A 21,372-nucleotide genomic window follows, 5' to 3' on the forward strand; every position below is an offset into this window, starting at 1 on the left:
CAGGCATTTTCCAACCCAGAGAGCAATCCTCCTTCCAACAGGCTAAGAAAAGGCAAGCAGAGTTTCAAGGTGACATTCTGCCAAGGAGGGCAAGTTTATTTTTTATTATTATTATTTTATTTGTATATCACCCTCCCACGCAGGCTCAGGACAGTGTACATCAATGGTAATAATAATCATCTGAATAATTAACATGAACAGTAAAACTTAAAACCATCTCCCATTCAAGTTTCATTCAGCTGTGACACCATCCCAGTCCTCAGTTGTTCCTAACATAGAATCATAACTGATGTTTTCAGCTGGCGGAACATGGTACTTCCATCCTTTGTTGAAGCTACACAACAACCCTGCAAGGAAGGTCATGCTAAGAGAGAAAGACTAGTCCAAGGCAACCCAGGGAGTTTTGTGCCAGAATTAGGATTTGAACCCAGCAGTTTCCAGGGCTAGTATCACACTTTGAATATTACACTCCACTGGCTCATAAGACCTGAGCCATAAACATGGAGGGAGGGAGATCTGGTATACTCCAGTACAGAGTCACATAGAAGCCATGGTGAGTGCCAGCCACGGAGACACACAAGGGGCATTATACTAAATCCATCAGAGTCAGTCTGGTCTACACAGAGTAGCATTGAGTCTCCAAAATCTCAGGCGGGTCTTTCCCATCTCCTACTACCTAAACTTTTAACTGGAGATGTCGGGGATTGAACTTGGGACCTTCTGCGTGCCCAGGCAATGCTCTACCACTGAGCCACATCCTCAGCTCCAGGAACTATAAACTGAGCCTGAGGGCCAAGGAAAAATGGGCCTCCAACACCTCCCAGCTGGAGCTGCTTTGCGACAACCAGAGGTGGGAAAGGCTCCAGGTTCCAGGTAAGTGTAAAATATACGTGGTTTGTAGGTAGAACACCAAGCTACTGGGCCAACAAATAGCTTTTTATTGGTGATCTCAGCAGTGAGTACATGCTGCAGCAGGCGTCAACAAGGCTGAGAAACCCCAAGAAAACCCCAGCTTATATACACACACTCAGACCAAGAAACACCCGCAGCTGTATGTAACTGGCTGGATCGAACATGATTAATGTAAAATGACTGGATGATCCCGAAAGTGGGGATCCTTGCAAAACATAGGCTGGCTTCACCTCTGCCTGGACCCTGCCTTGGACCCCAAGCTCAGTCCTCGGCAGTGCCACACGCACAACAGCAAGCGCCAGCGGGCACAACAAGCGAAAACCGTGCCCACGGAGGGTCAGCCCCAGCTGGGCATGTCTTGGATCGCTTGGCAGGGTGGAGAGGGTGTGCCAGGAGTGCCCGCATTGCCCAAGCCCATGCAAGGTGCCCGGAGGGAGGGGGTGTTTCCTTGGCAGTGCTGGCTGCAGCACACGGGTCGCTGGAATGGTCTTGCACTGGGCAGAAAGTTTCTCGCAAGTTGAAGAAGGATATAGACAAACTGGAGCATGTCCAGAGGAGGGCAACAAGGATGTTGAGGGGTTTGGAGACCAAGATGTATGAGGAAAGGCTGGGGGAGCTAACAATGGCCAGTCTATATGCCCTTGGCTACCCTGAGCAGAAAGAAATGGACAGAGAGGAGGGGAAAGGAAGGGCCCAAGCAGGAGCTGGGGCAGAGGGACTGGTGGGGGCACCCATGGAGGCCACCCTGGACACAGAGAGGCAGGCCTTGGGGCTGAGAAGAACCCAGGGGCACCCCTCAAGGTGACGTCAACTTGTCCCATCCCTAGGCACATGGGGGGGGGCTCCAGTGCTATAGTTGCCAACTTCCATCTGAAGACTGGAGATCTCCCAGAATTGCAATTCCCCTGGAGAACAAGGTTGCTTAAGTTATGGCCTCTCTGGCATTATACCCCGCTGAGCCCACTCCCCTGTCCACCTTCCACAGGTTCCACAGGTTCCACAGGTTCCACAGACCCCCCCCCCCCCCAATTCCCAGGTATTGCTGGAGCTGGCCGCCGGGGCTAGGGCTGGGGCAGGGCGGGAGGCCCCGGGCTCTCCGGGAAGGAAGCCGATTCCCGCCCTTTTCGTCTGGAGGAGAAAGCGGCCGGCGCTGCCAAAGCCCCAGCGAGAGCGGCTCTTCCCCAGGCCCGCGCCGCTCGCCCCAGCTCATTAGAGATGCAGCTCGGCTTGGCTCGCCGCCCGCACCTTCCAGCTCATTAGGCGTATGCCGTCGCGGGCTGGCTCGGCCCCAATCTGCGCTGCAATCAGAGCTTTTAATTAGGTTAATTAAATTGTATCAAACCTCGCAGGGACACCGTTCCCCGGTGCTGATGAGGCAGCCCCAGCAGCCCTCTGCGCCGCCGCTCGCCCTCTTCCGCCCGCTGCAGCCAAAGGTTGAATGAAGGAACACCACGTGGGGGGAGAGAGAGAGAGAGATCGGGGTCTGGTTTTTGGTTCCGGCTCCCGCCAGGGCGTCCAAAAGGGGCCCAACCGGACTAGGGCAATCCCAGCCCAGCTGGAGAGGCCCCTGCCCTTCCCCTCCCGGGTAGCTCTATGATCATTAATTTCTGCTGCCGCCCGCAGGTTTGCAAAGGGCAAGCAGGGGCTCGGGAGTGGGGAATCAATGCTCCCCAAGGTGGGAAGGAGCTCTGCACAGCCCTCCTCTGGGGACCCAATTCGCAGTGGGGCATCGGAGCCCACAGTGCTGGGGATGTTCAGCTTGACAGGGGCAGCGTGGTCTGGGCAAGGCCAGAACAGCAGGAGAGACCTGGCAGTGGCCAGGTGACACTGGAGCTCCTAGAATTAATTCATGGCAAGGATCAGCCTGGCCTGACCTGGACAGCTCAGGATAGCCTAAGCTCATTGGATCTCGGAAGCCAGCTAAGTAGGGTCGGCCTTGGTTGGTACTTGGATGGGAGACCACCAAGGGAGTCCAGGGCTGCTTTGGAGGGGCAGATGATGATCGAACCGTCTCTGTGCCTCTCCAACTTTGACAATCCTATGGGGTAACCACTGAATTGGCAGCAATGTTGACATTTCCCACCCAATGCCCTGCCCAGGCTAAAAGGGAAGTGCTCTTGGCTGAATTAGTATAGGCAAACTGACTAGCTGGTGGCATGGCACTGCTATTTTGGGGGTGTGAAGCACACAGATGGCAAAACCCTCCTGCCAGATCTCTCGTCCTCAGATATGCCAGCAGGAGGGTTTCCTGGGTCGCTACAGCTCCTGCTTTCAAGCACGGGCAGTCCTCGTGAGGCATAGGCTTTGGGCCCGGAGACCCCCTTGGACAACATTTTTGAGATGGTAACAGGGGCAGTCCTGTGCATCAGGGACCTGGACGCAGAGGGTGCGAGCTGACACACACAACCGTGGGGCCAACACGATCCAGATGCCACAGGATGAAAACAGGAAGCCGAAGTGCCTGTCAGGATATGGCTCCAGGTGATAAAAACACGGAGCCAAGTCCCACACTGCACACAGGGATACACCCCTCGATTGCATTGCCAGGGCACTGGTCCTGCTTTCCTGCTGAGCAACCAACGTGAGCAGCGACTCTGTCCACAGCAGGGACTTCTTCGGCAGAGTGAAGCTGGTTCATGATCATGTACCTCTGAGAGTATGCAGAGCACCAAGCACCTCCCCATATTCCGCATGTAAAAGCAAGGTTTCATGCATAATGGCACACTTCCCGCCCATATTAAACCCCAGCACCTCACTGTGTAGAAACCCAGGGCTGATTTCCCTCCACACACGCACACACCACCACTGCCACTCAACGGTCATCAGAAGACATGGATGTCATTTTCCATTCAAGCAACAATCCACTCCTCATTTTCTCCTCCATGTCCCGCTACACTTCTTGGGAAGTTCTTTTGTTTCTCTACAATGTGGCTTAATCTGCCTTTAGATCTCACCAAACCTTGGCCTAGGAGCTTGTTTCCTGTAAGAGGGTTGGGTCCTGGATTATGGGATGGAAAATAACTCTGAGCCTACAGAGTCTCTTGTACGCACCGCTAAAAAGCTGCCTCCCCACACAGATGAAGCTGCCTTATACTGAATGAGACCATTCATTCATCAAGGTTAGTATTGTCACGCCAGGTTTCTCCCTGTTGTTTCTTTTATTCCAAGCAATCTGAGACTAGCAATCATCTAATAACACTAGACTCGTGCAGTTTGTAAAAAAAACATTTTTTGTTAAAAAAATTAAAATGTAAAACAAGGGAAAAACTAATCAATGGAGCTTGAACACAAAATGACCATCATAAAGTACATAGTGGGCAGAATGACCTTGATGTCGACAGGGAGTGATGGTCAAGGGGCAGGAACGGGGTGAGAGGGGAAGAATCCAAGGAAATACATATGCCTTTGAATTGCCTTTGGCTTAGATGTGAAACAAGGGGGAAATTGACACAAAACCACTCTCAGAAAACCGTGTGAAACAGTAAATTGAATGCTGACTGGGGGGTGGGGTGGGGGTCAGGAATCCATGCAGAATGAAAAACAAAACCTGATGGAGATGCACAGCAAATGCAAGGGAAAACACCCATGTCTAATACCCATGTATCTCTGTTTCTTAGTTGCCTTGCAAATCCATTACTGGGGTCACCGTAAGTCGGCTGCAACTTGATAACACTTTACACACAAAGTTGTCTCAGAAGGGACAACCGCTCCATAGTTTTCATGATCAAGAAACCCTGCAAGAAATGCAGAAGAAAACCTTGAAAGGTCTTGGACCAGTGGTTTGAAGACGCACTCTCTCATACTGGGAGCCAAGATCTTCAGCACAAACCCTGATCAAGTGATTCTACCACCAACAGAGATAAGACAGGGGCCCACCTGCAATCACACCAGCTATTCACCTCATGCCTAGGCCTTTTAGCTTACAGGCCATAACAGAGTTTTCTGTTCAGGCAGGACTTTAATTACATGGTGAGTCTGCGTGTTTGTCCTTTGGGTATAGCATCAGCTGGTTTGATTATGCCCTGCAGACTGGCTATACTGATTGCCTTTACACGCTTTATAAAAATAATTTTAACTCATGCATTTTGAATGGAATCCCCACTCCTTGTCCTCCTATGAAGAATCAAAGGTGCTAAAGAACAATCTCAGCGAACAGCAATGTTTTACATGCATCCGATAGCTGAGATCCAAGGAAGGCCTGGCTTCCAAAGCAGTCAGCTGGCAAAAGTCAGATGGTGGACATAACTGGATTCAGGAATGTCCATTATCTGACAGCTGCCCAGAAAGGACACTGCCAGTTTGGTGTAGTGGTTAGGAGGGCAGACTTCTAATCTGGCGAGCCAGGTTTGATTCCCCACTCCCCCACATGCAACCAGCTGGGTGACTTTGGGCTCACCACAGCACTGATAAAGCTGTTCTTGACTGAACAGTAATATCAGGGCTCTCTCAGCCTCACCCACCTCACAGGGTGTCTGTTGTGGGGAGAGGAACGGGAAGCTGCTCTGAGACTCCTTTGAGTAGAGAAAAGCGGCCTATAAGAACCAACTCTGCTTCTTCAGTAATATCAGGGCTCTCTCAGCCTCACCTCCCTCACAGGGTGTCTGTTGTGGAGAGAGGAAAGGGAAGGCAACTGTAAGCTACTCTGAGACTCCTTTGAGTAGAGAAAAGCGGCCTATAAGAACCAACTCTTCTTCTTCAGTAATAGCAGGGTTCTCTCAGCCTCACCTCCCTCACAGGGTGTCTGTTGTGGAGAGAGGAAAGGGAAGGCAACTGTAAGCTACTCTGAGACTCCTTTGAGTAGAGAAAAGCGGCCTATAAGAACCAACTCTGCTTCTTCAGTAATATCAGGGCTCTCTCAGCCTCACCTCCCTCACAGGGTGTCTGTTGTGGAGAGAGGAAAGGGAAGGCAACTGTAAGCTACTCTGAGACTCCTTTGAGTAGAGAAAAGCGGCCTATAAGAACCAACTCTGCTTCTTCAGTAATATCAGGGCTCTCTCAGCCTCACCTCCCTCACAGGGTGTCTGTTGTGGAGAGAGGAAAGGGAAGGCAACTGTAAGCTACTCTGAGACTCCTTTGAGTAGAGAAAAGCGGCCTATAAGAACCAACTCTTCTTCTTCAGTAATAGCAGGGTTCTCTCAGCCTCACCTCCCTCACAGGGTGTCTGTTGTGGGGAGAGGAAAGGGAAGGCGATTGTAAGCTGCTCTGAGACTCCTTTGAGGAGAGAAAAGTGGCACAGAAGAACCAAGTCTTCTTCTCCTGCCTTCACCTTGCAATTGGACATTCACACATTCACATTCAGTGTCCGCTGGAGGTGTTCCACCAAACCTAATCTATGGGCTGTGGCTCGATGGAAGAGCCTCTGCTGGGCTTCATTCCCCCTGGCCTCTCCAAGATCAGAGGGATATCTCTACCTGAGACCCTGGCGAGCTGCTGCCAGTCTGAGTAGGCAATACTGACCTTGATGGACCAAGAATCTAATTCATCATGTGTAACCCATTTTCAGGATCAGGAGAGTTGTCCAGCTTTCCTACCAAGGACTGAGAGACTGGGGCATTAAGCCTAACATTGTCCTACCTTGATTTAGTGACTCAGGAGAGCGCATTTCATCATTTCAGTCCCTATATGTAGGCCACCCTAAACTGCTTATCCCCGACACATGGGGTGCCAGTAAGGGGTCAGCACACACTTGACGTGGGGAGCCGTGTGTTGTGCAAGGAAGGACACATGAGGCAGTCGCTTTTCAAGCAGCCTGAAGGCAGACATGAGTGGCACGAAGCATCCAAAAGAGGAAGCGGCCAGAATGACACCACCTGCCTCCCCAAAGCAGCACCCAGGCCTCCATGGGCTGCATGCACAGACGGCCAGGTGGTACAACCACGTCAGGAAAACTATGCAGCCACTGGCGCCTTTGTTTCTGCAGACACCGAACCCTTGGATGGGCAAGAGATGAAATTGTGGGCCTGTGCCCTGCCAGAAGAGGCAGCTCCAGTAATAAATGCTGGTCTCCTCCAAGGTATTACTGGACAGAAGGGAGCCTGGAAACGCCACTGGTGGCCCAAGTTTTCAAACCGCCCAGTTTGTGCTTCTTTGCTTGCTGTGGCTGGAATGTCCACACAGCATTCCACAGCCAGGCAGCTGTGGAGCAGCACTGCCCCCTGCTGGGCTCTCAATACAGGCCTCCGCTGTTGCAGATTGAGGCGTGGGAAGGCGGGAAAACCTTTGCCGAGTCAGTCAGAGCGCCAAAAACCAGACTGGGCCAGAGAACTGATTTTTTTATTATTATTAATCCCCACCACTCCCTAGCAGACCTCTCTCCAGGAAATCTTTCCCCCTACCCATCAATGAGCACATTTTAACTGGGCAGACAGTACAAGAATCAGACAGAACTGGAAGAGACCACAGAGAGCCATCCAGTCCAGCCCCCCTCCTTCTCAGGGGTTTTATGAACCACACACTCCTGCCAGGTGCTCATTCAATATCCTCCTAAAAACTTCTGACAAAGGAGGAGGAGTTGGTTTTTATATCCCGCTTTTGACTGCCAGGAGTTTCAAAGTGGCTTGTGAGGTAGATGGAGCTGAGAGAGAACTGCTGTAAGAACACCTCTAATAGGACTGTGACTAGCCCAAGGTCACCCAAGCAGGCTGCATGTGGAAGAGCAGGGAGTCAAAGCCAGCTCTCCTAATTAGAAGCTGCTGCTCTTAACCACTACACCAAGCCGGCTCTTCACCAAGCTCTTGAGGCAGCATAATCCAGCATATTGATCTCTTTGCCCTCTCCAGCCTTTCAGCCTCAGCTGCTTCCGCAGGATATTTGCTCATCTCAGTCTGGAGGGGGGCAGCAACACAGTCCTTCCCCTTTGCAGAGGAAGCTTTCTCTTGAATGAGGGAAGGTCAGCCACAAACCCTGCTCCCACATATCCCAGCGCCCTGCAGGAAAACAGCCAGAACCCCCTTCCCCCAATCTTTTTGCTTTCTCCTTTCAAGTCAACATTTTTTTACAGCACTCAGCCAGGAACTAGCTGGAGGCCCACTGCTGACAAAGGGAAGAGCATCTGCTTTACATGCATAAGGTTCCAGGTTCAATCCCCATAATCTCCATTTAAAAGGACTGGACAAGGAGGCGACCTTGAAAGGCTACCATGTGAGAACCTGGACACCCGGAGCCAGATGGTACGGACCTTGAAGGACCAATGATCTGATTCAGTAAAGGCAGCTTTGTGTGTGAGCACACCTGTATGTGTGTTGTCAGGCCAGAAATAAACATCCAGTGTGAAAAATCTGCTCCTTTTTTATAATAACTACATTAGATTACATGTGAACTGTTTCTGTAATAAACAATGAGCAACGGGCATTCAGATATAAGCCTGTTTTGTTATGATTTCCTCGTCCTCATTAAATAATAATATATGGCGGCTCTTTATGGCGGTTCACAACAATAAAACTTTCAATAAAATCAATTAGAATAAAATTACACTACAATTAAAACCCCATGACCACCCTCTACCCACTTTGCCCCCTCTGCCACCTACCCAAGACTGAAGATAACCTCAAAATAAGCAACATGAAGGAGGAGTAGGTGGAGGGAGGCTGATCAAATTTGAACTGCTCTAGTCTCAAGGGCCTGGATCTCAGCAGGCAGCTCATTCTGCCAGGATGGAGTCAGGGCCTAAAAAAGCCCTGGCTCTGGTGGAGACTATGCACACATCCTTGGGGCTAGGGATCACTAGCGGATTGGTGTTTGCAAAGCGTAGTGCCCTCTGGAGGACATACTGGGAGATGCGGTCCTTCGAGTACGCGGGACCCAGTTCGTGTACAGCGCCAAAGGTCAGTAGCAAACCTTGAACCTACATGCCAGGAAATATCTAAACCGAAGGCTTCACACCAGATCAAGAAAATGCTAAGTCTGGCTTGCTTCTCTTACGAGCTTAGAGTTATAAACAATAAGGAAAATATAAGAATCTCTGAGGAACAGTTTGTTACAGAAGATTTTGAAGCACACTTCAAAATAGAAGGTGTTCTGTAATATTACAAGGCCAGGACTCCCCTGCGTTTATGCCACTGTATTACACGGACGTCAGTGATATTTTCATTGTAAGGACAGGTGATGTAATGTAAATTCTAAAAACGTAGATGTTATTTTCACAGTGGATGCTGATTCATAACAGGGAGCCTGCCATCTAATCAATTCCTCTTGGTTCATTTTCATTTATTTTTGTATTTCTACCCCACCCTTCCTCAGATGCTCAGGGCTTGCCCTGTTCCAGCCTTTTTCAACCTTTTGACCATAGAGGAGCCCCTGAAATGATTTTTCAGGCTTCAAGGAGTCCCAGAAGTGGTATAAGCTGGCCACACCTTCAGAAGTGCCAGGTCACCAGAAGTGGTATCACCAGAGGTGTTAACAGGTAGGCTTGAGGAGGACCATGCAGGAGGAGAGGCGGGAGGCAATTTAAGGTGGGAGTAGGCGAGCAGGCTCTTCCCAGGTGCAGAAACCACAACTTGCTCAGGAGGGAGAGCAATGGAAGTTTCTGATTCCCTAGCTTGTGGCCAAGTCTGTTAAGGCAAGAGGGGAGAAGACATGGACCCCCTTCCAGAGCTCCTGTGGACCCCTGGTTGGAAATCCCTGCCCTATCCATTCAACCAAGACTCATGAGCATGCAAAATAGGAAGCCACAAGGAGGTGACCTTTTCTAGCTGCTGAAGGTCACGGCCATTTGAGAGAGTGAACGCCCCGTCTTTTCAACGTGTGCCCTGAAATCAGCAGCATTAGAATGAATCTCATTAGGTTTATTGGAAAAAGTATTTATAGTGGGGCAATGTTGATCCCAAGCCAACAAACAGAAAGCTCCCTCGTTAACCCATGTTAGGAGGAGAGTTGGCCCTCTCCAAGTCTTTAGACTGCCAGCAGTGACATCCTTCACCCCTCAATGGTACGGTGTGGTCAGCGTTTCCGTCTGAACTGAAATTTGTAAACAGCAGCCCTGTTCACTGTCTCTTTCTTCACCTTCACTTTCTGAGTTTTGTCCTAAGAGGCAAGAAAAAAAAGAACCTTCTTAAAACTGACATGCCCTTGGAGAAGAATAAAGGCATGACGACAGAGGAGGGCAAGAGGGGTCACAAGATCCACATCCAGCTTCTCCAACGGAACATGGCTGGCTCCATGCCCCCTTCTCCAAATACCAGCGTGAAGCAAGAGGCTATGACCTCATTCTCGGGAGGTGGGGGAGAAATGGGATCATCTGTCATCTCCCAAAGCAGCCTCGCTTCATACCTTCTAATTGCAGGCTCACTAATAGTTTCAGATGAGTAGCCGTGTTGGTCTGCAGTAGAAGAGCCAGATTTGTGTCCAGGAGCACCTTACAGACCAATAAGAGCTCATTCCACAAACACCGGATAATGCACTTTCAATGTGCTTTTGCGGCTGGATCTTTCCCGTGCAAAACTGGAAAATCTAGGTCTAACGTGCATTGGAAGTGTGCCGAATGAGCTGAGATTTCCAGTGTGTTGGCTTTCAAGAGTCCAACGTGACAACAGGAGTTTAGGCTCAGGGAGCATTCCCTGGAAATCTTGTTGGGCTCTAAGGTGCTACTAGGCTCCCTAATAAGGCTAAAAGAGATGCCTGTGCAAATAATGGCTTGAACAATCTCTGCACAAAGTTATCCAAAGAGCTTTCCAAAATATACAAAGAGTTACATTCGCAACTTACTTATCCCTCAGGCTTCTGTGACTATCACTGTGATCATCCATTAAGAAAAGTCATATTGACAGAAACAATCATCTTGATTGATTTTCTTAGATTTTTATACTGCCCTCCCATACGGCCCAGGGCGGTTTACATGGAACGTCATGGGAGGTAATAAAATAACAGTTATAACATAACATATCAGTAACAATTCTAACATTACATATCAGTAACAATTCTAACATTTTGTGAACCAAGCAATAAATTGAAGAAAAAGACTTCGGACCACAGCATTCGCAGATTTTGTTTCTTATACTTCAAGCCATGATTTGCATATGATTTGCATAGGCATTTCTTTTGGTGTTTAATGATCTCTGTGCAAGCCCTTTTTCTTATCACTGATAAGGCTGCCCAGAGCAGATGCTGAACTCCTCAACACGGCCTTGTGCTGGGCAAGGCAACCTTCCTGAGCCATCACACCACCTTGGAAGACCCAAGGGCAGGAGAGACAAAGGAGGACACAGGCTAGGCCCTCTCACCAAGAGGTCTTTCCGGGTTTGGAGCTTCTGGGCGATCACAAACATCTTCCGCTCCCTTTCGATGCGCTGCATCAGCAGGTTATACTGGTACTTCCTCTGTTTGGCCAATTTCTAGAAACGAAAAAGAAAAGAGTCTTTTAGCAGAGACAGTTACAGAAATGAGCCCAATGGCCGTTGTTCGCAGGCTGGTGGCTTACCGTGATCTGTCCCTTAGCTTGCAAACTGTGGTAGGCATGACTTCTTAGTGTATCAAAGAGCTTAAGGCAGGGGTAGTCAACCTGTGGTCCTCCAGATGTCCATGGACTACAATTCCCACGAGCCCCTCCCAGCATTTGCTGGCAGGAGCTCGTAGGAATTGTAGTCCATGGACATCTGGAGGACCACAGGTTGACTAACCCTGGCTTAAGGCACATCCTTCCTGCATCTAAGCCCCAGCTAAAGCAGCACTGGCAATCACACAAATATTCTTTTGCTGGCAGGCTCTGAAGGGAAGTCACGGGGCCATAAGAAGAGTGACTGGACTAGTGGCCTGACTTATCCAGCATTCTGTCTCACACAGAGCCTAACTGGCTGGAGCATCGACAACACAGCATAGAGGTCAAGGCCCACATACTAATAACTGGTACTCTGAAGGACTTTGGAGGTGGAAGTCTCCTTTAGTCATCATGGCTAGCAGCCACGGATGGACCTCTCCTCCATGGGACTGGCTAATCCCTTTTTAAAGCTACTCTTCTGTAGGCAAGCTCTAGAAGGAAGTCACAAACTCTTAAGAACATAAAAGGAGCCCTGCTGGCCCATCTCATCCAGCAATCTCTTTCATGCAGCAATTTTCCAATTCCTATGGAGGATCGACAACAGGGAACAGAGGCTGAGGACTTGCCCCTGATGTGGGATTCACAAGCTTACCAACTCAATGTGGATGCCCCCTTTACTTCCCATGGCCAGCAGCCACTAACAGACCTCTCCTCCATGAATCTAATCCCTCCTTTAAACTATACTCCTGCAGGCAGGCTCTAGGGGGAAGTCACAGAATCCCTGGAGATGGGGAGTTCCCCCCAGTACCTGCTCTACTGAAAACAGCCCTTTGGAATGATTCATGCCGACACGCTCGGCAGAGTGCCTGCGTGAAGACAGAAAATTCAGGGAAGCCAACCAGGAATGTGTGAAAGGGGTGGGGGTCGTTGTAGAAGATGAGCAGGAGCAGAGGACATCCAGGCCTCTCCTCTTGGACAGATGCCAGCCCTGGGGAACAGGTTGCCTATTCCCACAGCACCCAGGCCCCAGGCCGCCAAACCCCAGCAAGCTTCACTGAGCAAGTCAGATCACAGCAGGTGTGAGCTAATTAGCACTATCGAACAGGATGGATCCCAACTTGCACCGTCTGGAGAAGATGACTCAAGTCTCCTGGAAAAGGAGAAATGCTACCAGTCGGAACTAGCCCAGCTGCTTCAGCAAGAAGCCAGCGGGGGACCGGGAGGGGGGAGGGACACAGAAGATCTGCAGCCGTCTCCGGTTTTTGGACATTTCTCAGTTAAAATTGCTCAACCTGGCTGGCTGATATAGTTCAAGGTGATTCCTGCTCTTTGACTCAGATTCTCTTCCCTCCATGAGGAGGCATGCCGCCGCATGACCCTGTCAGATTTCGAAAGCCTAGTGGGGTTTGTACTTGGATGGGAGACCACTGAGGAAGGCTCTGCGGAGGAAGGCAATGGCAAATTACCTCTGCTTCTCACTTGCCTTGTAGCTCCCCCACCCCACCCCCCCTTGCTGGAGTCACCTAAATTGGTTGCAACGCCATGGCACATAGGCATGTTTTGACTCAGAGAACAGTGAATTCAGCTCTTCAGCCTGCCCATATTGCCTTTATGTCCAGATTCGCCCATCAGGGCTTTTTCATTAAAGGGGAAGGGGTGAAGATATCAGACACAGTGAAAGGGTGTAATTATAAATAAAGGCTTTGGCTTCTCTGTCCCATCTCCCAACGTATAGTAGCTTCAGGCTTTCTATCAGCCCAAGTATTATATTATAATCCATCCAGAGTGGCAGCAGAGACCTGGAGCAAGGATTCTTTGAGAGGGTTTCTCTGATCACTAACCTGTGTGTGTTAACTTGCTAACCTTAGGGCCAAGGGAAGAAGAAAGCTCTCCGCTAGAACATCTCAGATGATGCTAAGAACACAGCAGTGTAGTGGTGAAGAGTGGCAGCCTCTAATCTGGAGAGCCAGGTTTGTTTCCCCACTCCTCCTCCACTACTGGGGCCCCTGGCCCAGTCAGTTCTGTCAGAGCTCTCTCAGCCTCACCTCCCTCACAGGATGTCTGTTGTGGGGAGAGGAAAGGTAGGCGACTGTAAACTGCTTTGAGATTCCTTTGAGTAGAGAAAAGCAGCATATAAAAACCAACTCTTCTTCTCCTTTTTCTCTACATCACAAGGGAGACTACGCAGCAGCTGCAGTAGCCCAGACTAGCTGGAGCTTGTCAGAGCTTGGAAGCTAAGTAGGGTGGGCCATGGTGAGTACTTAGATGGGAGACCACTAAGTCAGTCCAAGGTTGCTATGCAGAGGAAGGCCCAGCCAAGGCACCTCTGCTTGTTTTCCTTGCCTTGAAAACACTTGACAGCACTTAATTATTTGCGAAGAGTTTTGCATAGCAACAGCTATCACAGAATCCATCTGGCAAGCAGAAAGCGGGGAAGGGGGCTTAGGAAGCATGACTTCAAAATGAGCAACTATACATGCCTGCAATTGATCCGGATGAGTGGTTCCCAGAATGCTTTTCTTCTGCAGAGCTTCAAGGGTTGGTCGGTTGTACACTCTTCCCATCAGTTCTGGGGCTGTGTTCAGGTGAGTGGCTGGGTCAAAACTTTGCACTAGGAGGAGGAGGGAGGGAGGGGAAGTAGTTTTTGTTTTTTACAAAAGTGAGGTGGGAACATAGTTCACCACAAATAGAGATGAACTAGCTGGAGCACTTTTATCATCTCAGGCTTTTCAGCACAGCGGCTGGACAGATACTTGCCATGGAAAGGTTAGGCTGAGCCTGTATTGAGCAGGAGGTATGACTAGATGGCCTGTATGGCCCCTTCCAGCTCTATGGTTCTATGAGTCTAAAGCCCCCCTGGTGTCAAGTTCCAACTTTGATTACCTTGCCTCTCCTTCCTCTAGAGGTAGGGATAGGGGGTTTCTCTGCCCTGTTGTTGGATTGTTGGGTACTGGCATTTTTCTGTCCATTTTAATGGGGTTTTAATGGGGGGGATTTAACTGGACATCTGTAACCTGCCATGAGACTGCTTGGGAGTGGCAGGTAATAAATTAAATAATAATAATTTTAAAAAAACCTTTTTTTGAAAGATAGGAAGATGGGCAGACACATTTCTCCCCTCATTGACCGAGGAAGCCCTTACCTTCTTTCTTCGAGTCAAAAAAGAACGTGTGCTTGTTGGGCTGCTTTCCCTCGGCTTCCAGAAGATGGAGCTCTGACTTCAGCCTTTCTATTTTCTGAGAGACAGAAAGGAATCGCTTGGGCTAAGAACCGGCAACTGAAAAATAGGACTGTATGACTTGGAAGTGACTCAGAGGGGTTCTAGGACAGCCTCCTAGCTAGAGGCATGCCCCCCTCCCCACAGTCCTTTGCACATCCCTGCAATTGCAGCTGCCAAGTGCCCCAAGCGCAGCACAAGGGCACTGCAAATAATTGCCTGCAGAGCAAAACTCAAAAGGGCTCTGTCAACGAACAGGTCCAGTCATAAGGTGGACAAACCCGCAGGACTGCAACCCCTCCGACCTGGAGAAAGATTCCTTCCCATCTGCAATCAAGCTCTAAACAAAGACATGATCTTCCCCCACCCCAAGATGCCAGAACAACTGAGCTAGGTACATGTCATTATCTTATCCACTCCTGGCTGAGGCAGATCCCAGTGACCCGGAAGAAATAGAGGGGAAACGGAAGCTTCCTTCTCACCATCGCTTTCTTCAAGATTTGGCCTGAACAATGTGCCAAGATTCCATTTTGATCTCTGTTCCGAGATCATCACGAATAATATATCAATGTTTGTATTTTAATAGATATTTGCTGCTCAATCTTCAGGTTCCTGACTTGTTTACTCAGCTTGGGCTCTCGTTCCGTTTTTGTTTTTCTTCCGAGGACGAGCCAAGGGACAGAGCGCCGCAACTATTAGCGGACAAGGCAATGGCTGTGGGAAAAGCTACAGGCCAAAAGGATGTGCTCTGACCTTGGCTTCAGCGACTCGCTTCATTTCGATGTATTTCAAATCCTGCGTCTTCATCAGCTTCTGCTGCTCCAGCGTCCTTTCTTCTTCCTGCTGCTTAATCACATGAACTCCATCCTGTAGGGAAGTGGAAGCATGCACTGAGCAGAGTGAGAGAAACAGTGGCAGGGCTTACTTGTAATGTAGTTTCACGTAATTTAAAAAGAGTCCCCTACCTTTCCTATGGCTGGGAGGGAGGTTGGGCAGCCTGCATAATGGCCATTGAAAGCATCATGGGCAAGGGCCATGGACCCAGATGAAAGCCCCAAAGTCTTATGGGGGAGGGTTGTCAAGGGCTGGAATGTGTCCCCCAAAGGCAAAGGCTGGGCACTTCGGAATCCCACTGATTTGGGGCTGATGGTAGAGGGAGCTACTCTCTTTGATCAATGTTTGTTGGTTTCTCCAATTCTCCTGAATTCAGTTCTGTGAGGGGATGGTCCTCAGGTTGCTCCCAAGAGAATATTCCTAAAATGCTTGTTAGCGGCTCTTATCTGCAGAGCCTGATTTGTTTTCTCTTACCTGGCTCATCTCTCAATGTCTGAGATAGCATGATTAATAATTTCTTTATCTTAGGCCAGCAATTAGGGTATAAGATGCTTCATTTTGGCTACACATCTCGTGGTTTAGTTAAATTTCGCTCTGTGAGTGTGTATGCACGCGCACATGTATGCCCCAATGGATGGAAACTCAGCCTGATATGTCTGTAATATTGATCACTGGTTACTAAAATCTTCTTCTAAGCAAACCTGGATTGCATATAATTTCCTTGGGATCTCAGCAGAGTTCATGGCCAGAGCTTCTAACACTGACTACAGCTAGCTTGGTGTAGTGGTTAGGAGTGCAGACTTCTAATCTGGCAAGCTAGGTTTGATTCCACACTCCCCCACATGCAGCCAGTTGGGTGGCCTTGCACTCACCACAGCATTGAGAAAGCAGTTCTGACCAAGCAATAATATCAGGGCTCTCTCAGCCTCCCCTACCTCACAAGGTGTCTGTTGTGGGGAGAGGAAAGGGAAGGCGATTGTAAGCCGCTTTGAGACTCCTTCTGGTAGAGAAAAGCAGCATATAAGAACCTCTTCTTCTTCTTCAGTAATATCAGGGCTCTCTCAGCCTCACCTTCCTCACAAGGTGTCTGTTGTGGGGAGAGGAAGAGGAAGGCGAATGTAAGCCACTTTGAGACTCCTTCGGGTAGAGAAAAGCGGCATATAAGAGCCAACTCTTCTTCATCTCTCTCAGTTCTTACGTGTTGGTTTTGACAGTTTCTTTTCTAGAGGTCTCAGAAACATTCCTTTGCAAGAACTGTATGGATGCTTTTCCAAGTTCTCTTCCTGATAGGGCACTGGAAATTGCAAAGGCCACTTCTCACAAAATAGAAGCTTGCTTTTCCTGGCTTCTTAAATTGTGCCAGGATAAGATCAGGCTCCTCTGCCTATGATTCTTCATACACCTCTTACTGAAAGGATGTTGTTGCTTCAAGCACGTCCCTGGAAAGGTGCCATATCAATTTCCTAGGATAATAAACTTCCAAGTTTCTTGGAGACAGTGATTAGGCCACATCTGAGGGGGAGGGGACGGGGAAGCCCTATAAATGAAGTCATTAATTATAAACCAGTTTCAACCTGACTTCTTTGAGCAAAATGCGCAATTGATGTGAGAGCTACTGCAAACAACCTTAAATGACACTTCTTTGGACACTGCCACCCCGAGGTTTGAGACAATGAGAGCTCTGTTAGACAGACTCTGTTTGCAGATTACTGGATATAAACAGTGTAATCAGACAGGAGAAGACAACCAATGAACAAAGACTAAGATTGCAGAATTAAAGAACACTACAAACAATACTACTACCTAAGGCAATAAATACTATACACAATACAGAAAGCAGATTATAAAGATCACCACGCTAGACTGCCGTCCTATTCCATTATCTCCTGTGACATTCATTTGACTACAGTTGTAATCTTATCTTTTCCCCTGTGAAGTAATGGACTCACAAGTCGTGCTCCCTCTTGGTTTCTGGGAGATCAGAAAAAGAACCATGGCCTCCCAAGTCTATGCACAGAGACAATGACTCCCAGGGGATATCAAACTTCTCTCTGGATAGTAACTGCTGCCATCACCATATCAGGGCATCCCTTATTAGATGGATTTGCGCAGTCAGCTCTCTGTATCCACCCTGCAGTTAAGAGGGCCTGCCTAAATGCCTCTTCAGTTGTGCCAGCTAACCTGGGACTGATCTATTACACATTTGCAGTTTTCACTCACTATTTTCAAAGGAGAATGAGCTCACTCTCCTCTTTATTACTCTTTGGATAGCAAGACCCAATAGCAGAGGGTGATCAAAGTTCTCGCTGACTCCACAGAGTAATTTTCATATTAAACACATGCAAACCCCCCTGGGATATATTTGCCTCCCATAGAGAGAGAAAAAAAACATTCAATCGATATCACAGAGGGTTTAATTTTATTTGTTACAAATTTGAAGTGGGGTTACCAGTTAAGATTAGAATCAAAAGCCACACCTAGTTATAGGAATTTGGAGACTTGTTCTAATGGAAGACTGTCAATTCTCCAGACCATAGAGGTAGTTTTTTGGGGTTTCAGAGAAGACTATAACCTTCAACTTTGAATAACTGATCTGAAGTTCTTTGGATTTACAATATTTTGAAAATCAGTTTTAAAGTCTTCTTGCTTTAATCTGAATGTATGACATAAGAATAGCATAATCTGTGTAAAGGAATAGACTTGTTGTCTGTTAGTATAGAAGAAAGAACAGCTGAAAGATCATTTAGATACAAGTTAAAAAGTACGAGTGTTAAGAGACAATCTTGCTTCATAGTGAACTTGAGCCACACAAGAGGAATAGAGGGGTTTTTTATTAGCCAGAACAATCTTTTGTCAATTGAGGTATGTGACATTCATTTGACTACAGTCCCACCATTTACTACTGGGTATGGGGTCAAAAAGAGCCTCTTGTGGCGCAGAGTGGTAAGGCAGCTGTCTGAAAGCTTTGCCCATGAGGCTGGGAGTTCAATCCCAGCAGCCGGCTCAAGGTTGACTCAGCCTTCCATCCTTCCGAGGTCGGTAAAATGAGTACCCAGCTTGCTAGGGGGTAAACGGTAATGACTGGGGAAGGCACTGGCAAACCACCCCATATTGAGTCTGCCATGAAAATGCTAGAGGGCGTCACCCCAAGGGTCAGACATGACCCAGTGCTTGCACAGGGGATACCTTTACCTTTACCTTTTTATGGGGTCAAAAGGTCTCTTGATATCTATGAATGTGACATACAGTTTACCTCTAGTGGGGAGATGTATTTTCCAGCTAAATGGTTTAAGATCAAAGCCCATTCTTAAACCAATTAGACAGCAACAAACAAAGTCCCATCCATACAGATTGTTACCTCAAGCTGTACACGGGTCATTTTGAAATAAAATTCATCCGGGTTCTTCTCCTGCGCCTTTCTGCGAAGCGCCTGGAGGACATTCTGTTTCTTATGGTAGTCACTGCAGGGCAAAACCACAGCATTAATACAGCCTTGCTATATAAAAACAACTTCTCCAAAGATGGGAAGTTCAGCTGAGCACACAAAGAACATATGAAATTGCCTTATCCTGAATCAGATCTCTGATCCACCAAAGTGGGTACTGTCTACTCCAGTCTCGCAGCAGCTCTCCACATCTCAGGCCGATATGTTTCACATCACCTACTAACTGGAGAAGCCAAGGACTGAACCTGGGACCATCTGCATGTTAAGCAGATGCTCTACAACTGAGCCATAGCCACTTTCCAAGGCACAGTTACTCAATGGTGGTACAATGGACCAACTATTACCATACACACAGAATTTACAGATGGTTGCTGCTTTGGAGGAGCATGACACTAACATTTATACTTAGTTCCCAACAGGGATAACAAAATATTCAAAACACTTTTTTTCCAAACTATTCAGAACACATTTGTTCTCAGAACAGCACTATGAGAATCCATCTCAACGCTTAGGCTGCCTCGGCATTTCTAAAAATTAGAAGTGGGCAGTAAAGAAGTGCACAGGCCAAGTGTGGCAGCTTCCCCTAAGTGTCCACAACATATTAAAAAAGATCGACATGTCACCTTCCTAGATACTTCAAATCTGGCCACAGAAGGAACCAAAACATGGTGCTGGATGAGGATGACAGCGTAACATTTCTCAATAAGTTTGACTCTATTGTGTTTCCAATGGAAGCAAACGATCCAAGCTGCAATGCGTGCACCTTGGTGGGCTGTGGCAAACAGCGACTACTTACTCAGCACGAAGCTTGTAATCTTTCTTCTTCTCAAGAAGACCTAGATGCTTCCGGGATGCAAGCTGGTGGAGGAAGAGAAGAGGCAAGCAAAAGACACATAATGAGAAGTCAGTAACAGGAGACCATTTATGCTGGACAACAATGTGATGAAGATCTTTTTCAATCCATGCAAAATCTATGCGCATACAAATCAAACTTGTCAAACCACTGATCATGAATATACCATATCTGATTATTTCAGAAAAAGAGCACTGTTGGTTTTATGTAACAGAGCAAGTCTGGCATCCAGTAGCACCTTAAAGTCCAACAAAAGATCAAGGGTATAAGTGTTTGATATTAAAAGCTTTCTGCACCAAGTACCTGGGTGAAGAGAGCTTTGCCCTTGAAAGTTTATACTCTGGAAATCTCTTTGGTCTTTAAAGTGGTACTGATCCCCAAGGCTGCTCTTTTACCATAACAGAGTATGCAAATAAAGTTTCAAGAGAATGTAGCACACCACTTTAAGGGAGGAGGGAGGGATAATCACACTTTCCTCCTATCAAACCAAACATTTGCTATTAGAAAAACAGGAAGAAAAAGATCCCTTCCCCCCCCCCCCCAGCACTAGTTTTCTAACTGGATGGAGAATTTTACATACAAGACCTACCCTACAATACCATACATTTTCTTGCTGGTCTGACCCAGCCTTTACACTGCCCAGCAGGAGGGCGGCTTAGCCCCCAGTTGCACTTAGGGAGGGGGAGGCGAGGAGGACTTCTCTGCATTTGTTTCCAGGGGCGAACGAGCAGGTAGTCGATTCTTCGTGGCAGCACAAGCAACTTTCCAGGACCCTGAAAATCACTCCAAGAATTTGCTCCCTTCCGCGCACCGGAGCCTCCAGTGCTGAAGGGAGTATGGAGAGTGGCTCCCCCTCCCGAAGCCAGAACGCAGCTCCGAAAATGGACCGCATTCCCGCCGCCCCACCCTGGCTGCACCCAAACATGCCTAGTGGGTAGATTCGGGTGTGGGTCTGAAGCAGCAGGAGAGAGTCAGAGTCCAGGGGCACCTTGAAAGCCAACGCAGTTTTATTCAAGGTGTGAGCTTTCGGGTGCGTGTCTGAGGAAATGCGCCTGCACTCATATGCACACACCTGGACTCAGACTTTGCCTGCCCATTGGAACACGCGTCATGCCACGCTACGCTGTTCACACATGCGGGCCCGCTCTGCCCTGTGCAAACGGGAAGGGCTTCCCGACGCCGCCGTCCTCTCACCTGAGCGCGCTCTCGGTGCTGCCGCTGACCCGCCTTAGCCGCTTTCTTGAATGCCGAAGCCATGCCCGCAGCCCTCGCCCACCAGCCACTTCCGGGGCAGCGCGGGAGCCGCTTCCGGCTGCCCGACACGCCCCTTCAGAGAAGCGGCGGCGGGAGGAAAGCGAAAGAAGCGGCCAATCAGTCGGTAGCTCGAGCCTGTCTGGAGGCAGTGGGGCGGGGTAGACCATCATGTGCTGGCAAGGGCTCATGGGAACTGTAGTCTGTGGATATCTGGCGAGACATCCCAGCCACCCCAGCCCGGTTAATCATCATCATCCTTATTCTCCTCTCTTCGCTCAGAGCGAGTTACAATATATTATTAATCCACACTAAAAACCAGTTTAAATATTAAGAATTTAAAACGTTTTATTCTGCAGGCTAGTTGGTAGAAGATCTCGTTGTGAAGA

At 48.5% G+C, this 21,372-nt stretch overlaps 1 protein-coding gene across 1 annotated transcript; it reads right to left on the bottom strand.

Annotated features, from left to right (window-relative positions):
- Window positions 1-9,680: 9,680 nt before the first annotated feature.
- Window positions 9,681-21,083, bottom strand: UTP11 (UTP11 small subunit processome component). Its single transcript, XM_077337250.1, has 8 exons — window positions 20,927-21,083; window positions 19,676-19,737; window positions 18,793-18,895; window positions 15,354-15,467; window positions 14,526-14,619; window positions 13,864-13,994; window positions 11,130-11,240; window positions 9,681-9,933 (listed from the first exon to the last, which is right to left on the bottom strand). Exons 1-8 carry the CDS (start codon window positions 20,987-20,989, stop codon window positions 9,850-9,852), a joined length of 762 nt encoding a protein of 253 aa, XP_077193365.1. The 5' UTR covers window positions 20,990-21,083; the 3' UTR covers window positions 9,681-9,849.
- Window positions 21,084-21,372: the final 289 nt, after the last annotated feature.

Source organism: Paroedura picta, chromosome 5, assembly GCF_049243985.1.
Source record: "Paroedura picta isolate Pp20150507F chromosome 5, Ppicta_v3.0, whole genome shotgun sequence".
Classification (NCBI taxonomy): domain Eukaryota; kingdom Metazoa; phylum Chordata; class Lepidosauria; order Squamata; family Gekkonidae; genus Paroedura; species Paroedura picta.